The 11,729-nt window shown below is 33.3% G+C and overlaps 1 protein-coding gene across 1 annotated transcript; it reads left to right on the forward strand.

Moving 5' to 3' along the window:
• Positions 1-7,065: 7,065 nt before the first annotated feature.
• On the forward strand, positions 7,066-10,192 carry LOC141599974 (uncharacterized). The gene is made up of 6 exons (XM_074420119.1): positions 7,066-7,124; positions 7,347-7,423; positions 7,519-8,736; positions 8,873-9,145; positions 9,249-9,631; positions 9,740-10,192. Exons 1-6 carry the CDS (start codon positions 7,066-7,068, stop codon positions 10,190-10,192), a joined length of 2,463 nt encoding a protein of 820 aa, XP_074276220.1.
• The last annotated feature ends 1,537 nt before the right edge of the window (positions 10,193-11,729 follow it).

Consider the following 11,729-nt stretch of genomic DNA (forward strand, 5'->3'; position numbering starts at 1 on the left):
TTTAACTTAAAAGCTACTCCTTTGGTATTGATTATATCAGTTGTATAGCATCCGAAGACACAGTTGTGTTATGTAATTACTTATTTTTATTGTTGTACGCACCATCGATTTTAGTTAATTTAAAACGTCATTCCCAAAAATGTGGTTTAATTCCATAAAATGAACACTGAGGCCGATTTTATAAGATTCACAAATTAGATTAACTTACAACATTTACGAATATTCCATTTTGTAAGCATACGACCGTGTAAATATTTTTAAGTTAACTAACGATCAAATTTTGCAAAGTTTGACCTGCAAAAAACAAAGTTTTGTGCTTAGATTTTTGACAATATTTATATTTGTAAGGAATTAGGATCTTTTTTTTTTTTTGGTTTCTCGCAAAGACTAATTATATGTTTATAAAATATATACAATTTTAACACTTTTATACGTTTATTATATGACTTTTTTTGCTTTATTTATAAATATTTCTAAAATAAATATTCTTTATAACATTCTTTTTCTATTATTATGTTAGTAAAAAATAATCAATGAATTATTAGATCCACTTCTATTAGTATTTTTTTTCTTATATTTACTTCTATTATGATTAGTTTCTCATAAATTATTTAATCTACTTTGATTAGGATAATTTTCTCATAAATTATTAAGAGAAAAAAGCTAGATCTACTCTTGTTAGGAATTCTAAAAAAGTTAGACTCTCTAATATATTCTAAAAAAGTTGGACTCTCTAATATCGCTCGAAAAGTTTCTGCTTTATATATATATACTAGATTTAATGCCCGTGCGATGCACATGCCACTTATAATATATTGTCTTATAAACCGCTGTTGAGCGTCAAGTTATAAAATAACTACTACAAAATTAAAGTCCTGCCAATTAGTAAAGAGAACTAATAAGGGCTCTATTTCTAATTCGCTAATAACGAAACTAATAGTTGCCATGAGTTAATAGTTAGGCCCTGTTCTTTTGTGTTGAATGAAATGAGCTGATTGAATTGAACTAAAGTGAGCTTAACTGAACTAAAATAAGCTGAACTGAATCAAAATTTGCTGAAATTGCTCACGATTTTTGTTAAGTGAACTATTGCCTTGGTTAAGGCATTTTATTACAATGCTATTTCAAATGTAACTTGGAATAATACATAAGATTATCTAATATTTCTCCAAATACGTTGACTTAGTTTGTAACATAAGGTAGGTTTTTTTTCACTCAATAAAAATCATAAGCTAAGTAGCATAATAAAATTATGTACAGGGGCGGAGCCAGGATTTGAATTTACATAGGGCTAAATTTTACTAAAAACCGACAAGCTTTTTTTTTTTTTTTTTTAGTTCCTACGCGGAGCAATTTTTTACATAAATATAAGGTATTTTCAGCTTATGAGCATGTTTTGTATCGTACATACGATCACTTATACGGAGTATATGCTACTTACAAAATATAAAATACCAAGAAAAACTAACTTCCCAACTTAACGATATATATTTGGGTTACTATGAAATAGAGTTTTACTTTAAACATGTTTAAGATTGACTAAAATATGATTCGAAATCTTATCTTCATAAATACAAGATCATTTAGAGAGTTTCTGTGCGTCCACGCCATCTCATACAATTTTTTCTTTTTTTTTTATAAAATTGTGAAATGCGGGACCCACATAAAAGTAAAGAAATTAATTTTTAAAAAAATTGTTGATGTTTTGTACGTAACTTTTTGTACGTAAATGATTACGTTTATGATTTTTTGGGAAAATTTTCCGGAAATATTTATTTATATTACATTTATGATTTATGATTTTAACGGAATAAATTAATCATAATTTAACGACTTAAATATTTATTAACAAATAAAGTTAAACTATTTATGAATAATGAATAGTTTATTATGAAATTATGAATTTTTTATATTATTATATTATATTACATTACATCAAATAACAATAAATTACATCAAGTTTATATTACACTAAATAACGATAAATTACAATTGATAAATAACAAAAAAAAAAATTATAATATTATCTTTATTAAAACACAAACATTTAAAGCCATGAGGTTAAACCACGTCACACATTTGCTTTTTTACACAATTGTTAACTTCCCATCATGGACAAACAAATCAAACAATTATCCACCGCCCTTTGTATTCTTTTCCTTTATTTCAGCCTTGCAATTAGTTTTTTTTCACTGTTTGTAAACTAAATCTTCACAACAGAACAAAAAAAAATTATCATCATTTTTACAACAATCGCCAACCTAACATAATACATTAACCAAAATTCATAAATTATTTAGATTTTTAAATTAAATAATTAATCACAAAATTCCGTTTTTTTTTAAAAGACGAAAATAATCAGTCTGAAACAAGGATTTGTGCTAGAATATAGGTTAGCGTGGTATCTATAGACAAAGAGAGATTGTCATACTGTAATAATATAATTGATATTGATATTTAGGTGAGTTGTGGTATTGTTGGGTCTCAATGTTATTTGTATTTGATCAATATATAACAGGCCAAAAATTAACATAAACTATACCGAGTAGATGGTTTTTATTATAGGGGTTGTTATAAACCGTTGACAAAATACTATACATAGTTATGCGTTTTTTTTCCCCACTTTCTTAAATTTTCCATTAATTTTAAAATCTTCTTTTTTTTTTTCTTTTGGGGGATTAATTTTAAAATCTTATTCCCCCTGTATCGGTCATTTATTTACTTTTTATATTTTTAAGGGATGTTTTAGTCAAACATAAACAAATGATAATTGAGATAGTGGATTACTTTTCATCTCATTTTCACTCTTCCAATAAAAAAAATTAAAATCAAATCAATTGAAAAAATTACAAATCTATACAGATTAAAACAAAATGAATAAATTCAACAAATGTCAATCGCATTGGCGATAATTCTAACATTTATAATATATAACAATGACTGGATGTGGGGGATCCACGTCTAAGAGTCTAAGACTGACTTGGATGCGAATCTCACATGTCCCTGGGTCGAAATGTGTGAGACCCATGTTTAGAAGCACATAACTATTTAAAAGAATTTAAAAGTTAGTTGTTTGAATTATCGTCATTGATACATGAAAGATGGAATGTTCGTAGAAATTGTATGGAGTACGGCTTGGTAGGAGCTTATTAATTTGTTTAAGGGAGTTAGGTTTTGGTCGTTGTTGGACCGCTTAAAAACTTTGGCCAATTTTCTAATTGTATGGCATACAGGTTAATAGAAGGGTTCTGTTTTACACATAAATTCAACCCAATTATATCGTTTATGTTTTGTTAATAACAATCAATTATACTACATTTTCCTAAAAACATACCCGTGCAATGTTGCACGGGTGTAAAACTAGTTTATTATAAAGCGTGAAAATAAAATATTAGCAGCCCAATGTAACCATACTTGCATTGTTACGTATTTAGGTCACCTTCACTACAATACAAAATATGGAGTATAAAAAAATCACAAAAATGTTGTAAGGGGGGTTTGAACGCACGCCCTCCTGAATTAACAAACTCCTGTGACACTCTAGAAAACTAATATTTTAACAAAGTAAATTCTACTTAACCAAAATTTATGTAGGGCTGAAGCCCATATAGCCCATTGCCTAGATCCGCCCCTGATTATGTACCACGTAATCCCCGCGTTCCAATCATATCATTTATAGACATGAGATTAACTATCTACCTTCTCCGTCTTTTAACCTTATGTTCTACTTTCTTCTTCACACCGATTAAAACATTGTATATTTTGCTTCATCCACTTACCTTGCGATACAACCCAATATATATTAGTCTAATAGCCGTAAGGGCTTGCCTGGAATGCATGAAATAATTAAGGGGTAAATTTTAATTGGGTGATAATTCCTGGGGAAGTTAATTACTTGGTAATGAGTTCGATGTTTTACTCCCTTAATCATTACCCGGGGGAGGGTGGGTAATGTATTACCCCTTCAAAAGGGTAATAGATTCGGGTAATATTAGCTCATTTATTATCCGTAGACCGTAGTACTACTACTCCCACTACACCTAGTGTAATCAAAGATAGATCGAGCTAGTAAGGTAGTACTTTTGTCCAAATAATGTAGGTTACCTTCTCCAATAGAATTATTTCAAGATTGTCCACACATGGATTAAACACAACCAATGTTAACACTCCCTAATATTGTACCTGAAATTTTCAAGCAAATCGCACAATTAGAATTCGCTAAAAAACAGCATGGATGTATGATACATAGCATAATAAACAAATAAGAAGTCACTTATCAAACAATATCATACACATCAATATCACAAACAAAGAGTTCATTCTACTCTTTAAGAAAAGAATTTAAAAAAAAAAAAGCTAAGAGAGAAGGATGAGAGACAGAGCGTACAACGGATTCGACTTTTTTGCAAGTTGGATATAATCTCTTTTATATGCAAGGCTAAATACATGTTTGAATTCATAAGAACTCATTTTCTTAATGTTATTAATAATTAATAATAAAAAGATAATATTTTGATTAGCTATACACTTATCATACATTTGGCTGGATATAGCTATATTTTCAGTAAAATTTATTTTATTTTGGGTATAAAAAGATAATATTTGATTAGCTATACAATTATCATACGGTTAAGATAATATTTGATTAGCTATACAATTAACATACAGTTGGCTTGATATAGCTATATTTTCACTAAAAAATATTTTAGGTAATTTAAAAAAGTTGGGGTCTCTGTAATCGCTCGAAAAAAGCTTCCTTTAATAATATAGATAGATAGATAGATATGTATTGATTGATTGATTATTATTTTCAATGAGCATGTCTTCTGAGAGACGACTTTACACTAGATTTATTATAAGACAATTTTACAATTGAAAGAACAAATGGTACTCTATCACACTCATATTTACTTTGAGTCATGAGAAATAATACTCGTAAAAGGGTCACAAAAAAATATAAAAAAGTATGTAAAATGGTCTCTCAATAATTTAGTGAGACAAAAATAGATGTCAACTAACTTGGTAAATCACTAAATCATAACCTTGATTCAAATTCATCAGTATCAAAATCCCGACAAGTCTTGTGTGATTTAGAATTTAAAACTTTGCACAAGACTTACCGATCATGTATTGCATTTCATATGGATCTCATCCTATTTCAAACACTCTTAACCAACAAAATATATCGTTCTAGAACTTAAGTTATGCTTGTACTTACTCACAAGTAGAGTTGGACATAAATACGGGCGAACCCGGCCCGCTTTAGTCCAACCGTTAAACGGACGCACTCCTCCTGCAGCCTGCCCACTCACCACTTGGCCAGTATGACCCATACCACCTACTTAGGTCGGGCTCGGGCTCGCTCCTTCCAAGCCCACCCGCCAGGCGCCAAGGCCTCTAGCTCAATAGCTAGCACAACTAGGAAGATCCAGGCCCTCCCACATCCCCAACCCCGCCGGCCCACCATTAGCCAATGGCGCAGGCTCGAGCCTTCTCCCCCTAGCCCGTCCCGGCCCACTGTTTAGGCCACTTACGAGTTTAACGGCCAAATGACCAAATTGGTGAAAAAAGTAGGGGTTAAGTGACAAATTGGTAAAAAAACTTAGCAAAGTGACATATTGGTAAAAAAAGTTGATGGCAAGCGACAAATTGGTAAAAAAACGTTTCCGAGCACAATTTGACGGAAAATTGGTAAAATAAACATTTCGGAGGACAATTTGACGAAAAATAAAACATTATTTAGACTAACTTATTACCGGATTGTTCCTACCATAAAACCGTCTTATAAAGCTTTCTGAATGGGTCCATCTCTTATTTCTTATTCTAATTCCTCCGTAAATTCCATTTCGCTAAATACTTAGGTTGATTTATAACCTCATTTTGACATTTTTTTTAAATTCTCTTTCGAATCAGATCAACTTTAGAGTTAACTTTCGGGTCATGTTTGCCTTTCCAAAGTCTAATAGTTTGTTTGGCTAGACAAAGAGGAAGTACATGGCGGATTGGCAAGGAGGAATGGAAAAAATTTTAATTTGCCGCTGTGAAATGCTGGGTTTCTCCTCCAAATACCTCCAGTTTAAACTTGGCCCAAAACTTTAAAACTTGTTATGTAATGTCATAAAATCGTCTAATCTTTATTTAACAAAATTGGACAAAATCGTTGAATCACGGGTTTATTACGTTTTATGGAGTGTATATATCTTTGTAATAGTAAGTCGCCTGTGATTTAACAACTATAGAGTAATAAAAATTCAATCTAACATTTAGTGACTTCGTACCAAGTTTGGAAAAGAAACAACGAACATATGTCCATTATATTATACTCATAGTAAACATTTTCAGTTCAATCCCATTTATGCAATTATCTTGTCTTCCAACTAAAAAAAAACTTAATTTCACCATAATTGTAGTTTTTCAAGGGTTAAAAAATTTATCATTTCATATTTTTCAACATAAGAAAATTCAACACAAGGAAAAAGGAAAAAAATAATGATTATATTTCATGTTTTTTGCCGAATAAACGCACACACTTTGACAAACAATGATAAAAGTTGCTTTTACATAAAAATATTTGATAAAAAAACGTTTACTTATTTGGAAAACAAAATTCACGTTAATTAAAAAATATTTGTAATATTACCGTGTTTTATTTTCGGTTAAATTATCCTCGGAAACGTTTTTTTACCAATTTGTCGCTTGCCATCAACTTTTTTTACCAATATGTCACTTTGCTTAGTTTTTTTACCAATTTGTCACTTAACCCCTAGTTTTTTTACCAATTTGGTCATTTGGCCTGAGTTTAACCCTCTACCAATTCACAATATTTTCTTAAGTCAAGTTCAATTATCTTCGTGTCTTGGTAAAAATTACGAGTAGTAAAATACCTAGTTTTTTTTTTTTCATTTTCTTCTCCTAAAATTTAAATTTTAAATTTATTAAAAAAGGATAATTTAGGAACAACAAAAATGCATAACTAATTATAATTGTAAATCAGAAAAGAGTATGATCTCCTTGCTTTTTGACACGTTTAGTGAAGGAATAACAAACAACAATATGATAACTTGCATGGTAAAGGAGAACTGTGTTTTGCCGTCTTCCCAACGAGATGATAAAGAATTTGAGTGGTAATTGATTCATGGGAATGGTACGTAGTGGTTACTACCCACTGTAATATGTTTCGAAACATAATCACGTGTAATACCGTCATCTTTTTCACCGATTGATTGTGTTAAGTTTTTTTCGTTCGTTGGCGTATAGATGAACACATTAAACTAAAAATGTAGGACATAATTCAAAAATGAAGAAACGTAATTGTTTCTGTAGATTGTTTTGTGTAATATTCTTAGTCGTGTTTTCAAGATGAAACTGGCGGAATTAATGAAAGACTTGAAAGACCGTCACATATTCGGACGTGTCATTGGAGGTGAGGTTACACATAAATCTTTCGAGCACTACCATTCATGTTTCTTCCTAATGTTGTATGAAAAAAACTTATAATTGTTTTGGCTAATCTTTCAGGCACGTACACTATTGAATTTCAAAAACGTGGATTGCCACATGCTCATATTCTAATATTTCTTCATCGTGACGACAAATTCCCGAAGGCCGCAAATGTAGATAAAATTATTAGTGCCGAGATACCCGATCCTGATGAAAACCCTTTGTTATATGCTCTTGTGAAGGATCATATGATACACGGTCCATGTGGCAAAGACTTCCCTACTTGCCCGTGTATGGTTGCATCTAAGTGCTCCAGAAACTTTCCGAAGAGGTGCATCGAAAGCACAACGGTTGACGACGACGGGTATCCTGTATATAAGAGGAGGGAGAAGGGATTTACCGTGGTGAAGAGTGGACGGAAACTGGGCAATGAGTGGGTAGTTCCATATAATGCGCAATTATTGTTAAAATATCGTGCCCACATAAATGTCGAATGGTGCAATCAAGCTCGATCAATCAAGTATTTGTTCAAGTACATAAATAAGGGCCCTGATCGAGCCACAATGCAATCTTCTTATCGTCGTCGAAACGAGGAGAATCCCGACCAAATAGATGAGATACAGAGGTTCCATGATTGTCGTTATATCTCAGCATGCGAAGCCGTGTGGAGAATCTTTGGCTTTGAAATACATTATAGGACTCCTCCTGTTGAAAGATTGCGCTTTCACCTTCCTGATGAGCAAAGCGTTGTTTTTAACGACGAAGACCCTATTGATTCAGTCATCGATAATCCCACAATCGGTATGACAAAGTTCTTGGCTTGGATGGATTGTAATAAATCTAGCGAGGAGGCACAACAACTATTATATAGCCAGTTCCCGACGAAATTCGTGTGGAAACAAGAAGAACGTGCTTGGCATCCTAGAAAAAGTGGTTTTGCTCTTGGAAGAATGCATAATGTTTCCCCTAATTGTGGTGAACTATCTTATATGAGGACTCTATTAAATTTCGTCAAGGGTCCTAAATCTTATGAGGATTTAAGGTGGTTTGATGATACTTTGCATCCTACTTTCAGAGCTGCATGTTATGCGCGTGGTTTGCTTGGAGATGATAAGGAGTACATTGATGCTATAGAGGAAGCAAGCCGTTGGGGTTCCGGGTCTTATTTAAGAAACCTCTTTGTCACTTTATTGTTGTCTGCTGCTATAGCGATGCCAAGTAAAGCGTGGGAGAAAACTTGGAAGCATCTTTCAGATGACATCCTATATCAACAACGTAATGCGCTTCAAAACCAAGGTTAGTTGTTAAATGAGCATTTTGTGATTACTGTAAATTCATATAATATTATACTAACTCCCCTTTTATTTAAGCACTACCGTGTAATAATTGTTTAATATACTTTTAAAATGGTGTGCGCCTATTAAATTCACAGCGTTGCGATTAACGGAGGATGAACTTAAGAATTATGCATTGCTAGATATTGAAGCATGTCTTCAACGCAACGACAGTAGCTTACGTAGGTTTGAAGACATGCCTTTTCCCGAATCATCCACACCTCATCCTGTGAACACGTTAGTATCCGACGAGCTATCTTATGACAGAGTTTCTGTAGGGGAAGAACATGTGCACCTTTTATCTTCCATGACTAACGAGCAAATGGTCATCTACAATGAGATAATGGACGCGATCCGTAATAATCGCGGAGGTGTTTTTTTTTGTATATGGATATGGAGGGACGGGTAAAACTTTTATTTGGCGAACCTTATGTGCGGCATTGAGAAGTAGAGGACAGATTGTGCTTCCTGTAGCATCCAGCGGCATTGCAGCTACCTTACTTCCCGGTGGAATAACTGCTCATTCGAGACTTAGTATCCCACTCAATGTAGTTGAAAATTCTACGTGTTCAAGGATTAAACCAGGAAGTGATTTAGCCGAACTCTTAATTAGGACAAAGCTTATTATATGGGACGAAGCACCAATGACGCACAGATATGCTTTCGAGGCAGTTGACAGGAGTTTAAGAGATGTCATGCGTTTTTCGAACGACGGAGATATCAATCAACCTTTTGGTGGTAAGGTTGTCGTATTTGGAGGTGATTTTCGACAAATACTTCCCGTTATCCCTAAAGGGAGCAGATCGGAAATCGTGAATGCGTCACTATGTTCTTCAAATTTGTGGTCTGCTTGCAAGGTACGAAAAAAAAAATGCACGTTTTGAATTAACTATCTATATGTAACGGTTAAAAATTTATTTACTCCATATAACCTCATAAATTACATATTTTTTTATTCATACAAGGTGCTGAAATTGACAAAAAACATGCGCCTTCGAGGCGGAGATTCGTGTTCCGAACTTGCTCAGATAAAAGAGTTTTCAGAATGGATACTAAAAGTTGGAGACGGGGAAGCTGGAGATCCGAATGATGGGGAAGTTGAATTAGAGTTGCCGAATGACATTTTGATTCAAAGACACTGCGGAGATCCTATCGCTTCGATTGTAGATGCCATTTACCCATCCCTCGAGAATCAACTATCGAATCCAGTATCTTCGGAGAGGGCCATCCTTGCACCTACACATGAGATCGTTGATTTGGTTAATGACTACGTATTATCTCGAATAGATGCAACGAGAGAAAATTTACTTGATTCGGTGAGGTTAGTAAAGATGAGAGTAATATTGGGGTCCGTGATTTGTACACCACAGAATTTCTTAACTCTATTAAGTGCTCGGGGCTTCCAAATCATGAATTAAAGCTGAAGGTTGGTGCTATAGTTATGCTTCTTCGAAACATTGACCAATCTCGCGGATTGTGCAATGGCACTCGACTGATAGTGACAGATTTGGGATCACGTGTGATTAGAGCAACAGTTTTATCGGGTAGTCATAAGGGCGATAAAGTGCATATTGCCCGTATTACACTTACTCCATCCTCGATTCCGATAAGTTCCCGTGCGGTTTGAAAGACAATTCCCTGTTGCGGTGTGTTTTGCAATGACGATAAATAAGAGCCAAGGACAGTCACTAGCACATGTTGGGCTTTATCTTCCAAGGTCGATGTTTACGCACGGTCAGCTCTATGTCGCTATTTCAAGAGTGACAAGCAAAAAGGGATTGAAGGTTCTGATTTGCGATAATGATAAACGCGTGTCCAATAGAACAAACAACGTAGTGTATAAAGAAGTTTTTGAGAAGCTATAGTTCAATTAACTTATGATTGTACCCCGTAACAACTTTTTATTGTACTTATTTCTTTGCAATTTGTCTACTTTTGTTAACTTTTATAATTTTTGAGATTTTTTTTTCTGTAATTCTAGAATTCCAAAATTAATACTACCATGAAAGAGCATTTCCTATTAACAACCCTACTTCTCAACCCTAAACTACAACCCCGTGCAATTTGCACGGGCATAAAACTAGTTAATATTAAATAAATTATTTTGGTATAAAATATTATAGATAAAAGTTAGTTAAACTAGTGTTTTGTAAAAAAATTATATATATACCCTATAACTTTGGCGTAAAAATGAAAAGTAACATGTTATTTTTTATTTTATTTTATTTTTTCTTTAATTATGGTGACGCCGAGATTTGTTACCATTGGGTGGCGCCCTATCGCCATCTATTATGAAAACCGTTTTATATACTTCCTCCGTTCCATATGATAGTTTACGTTTGCTTTATGCACATATGTCAATGCTTATTTTCTTTTGTTCATATCTTTAGTTACGTATCATTAAAAATTATAAAAATTTGATATTCATAATGTACTCGGTAAGACAATTTAAACAAGATCTCACATGACTATCTTTTATGTTATACACTAAAAGTTGTATTGAAGATTCTTCTCACTTATAAATAGTGCCCAAAAAGCAAACGTAAACAATTCAAGGAAACGGAGGAAGTACTTCGTAAGATTTACTCGTAAGTCAAGTGAGTGAGTCCATGTTTATGCCTTATGCTAAATCTCAAGGGTCAAGATACAAGAGTTGACAAGTGGATCCGCTTAATTCACGGGCCTTTCTCTGTGGAGACCCACATTCGAATTGGCCCACTTTGTACCTGGGCTTTTGTTTCACCCAAGACACCATCATATCCACACACACTATAATTTCAAGTGTCCCAACCCTCAAAGTGTTCAGCCTTTAGAATGTCCCACGTGAAAAAGTATACCGAGTACAAAATGAGAAACTTGAGTGGTTTTTATGGTTTAGATTTTTGGTCGACTCAAATTTTAACTTACTTGTAATTTCGGATCCTACCATTCTATGTTGTATTATCGTAAATATCT

This window comes from Silene latifolia, chromosome 9 (assembly GCF_048544455.1).
Source record: "Silene latifolia isolate original U9 population chromosome 9, ASM4854445v1, whole genome shotgun sequence".
Lineage (NCBI taxonomy): Eukaryota > Viridiplantae > Streptophyta > Magnoliopsida > Caryophyllales > Caryophyllaceae > Silene > Silene latifolia.

Bases quoted from the DNA above. Each gene is read 5' to 3' on its own strand.
- LOC141599974 (XM_074420119.1), top strand. From the start codon at position 7,066: ATGGTAAAGGAGAACTGTGTTTTGCCGTCTTCCCAACGAGATGATAAA. The intron at 8,737-8,872 runs GTTAGTTGTTAA...TTAAATTCACAG, and splicing joins TAATGCGCTTCAAAACCAAG to CGTTGCGATTAACGGAGGAT. The intron at 9,632-9,739 runs GTACGAAAAAAA...TATTCATACAAG, and splicing joins ATTTGTGGTCTGCTTGCAAG to GTGCTGAAATTGACAAAAAA.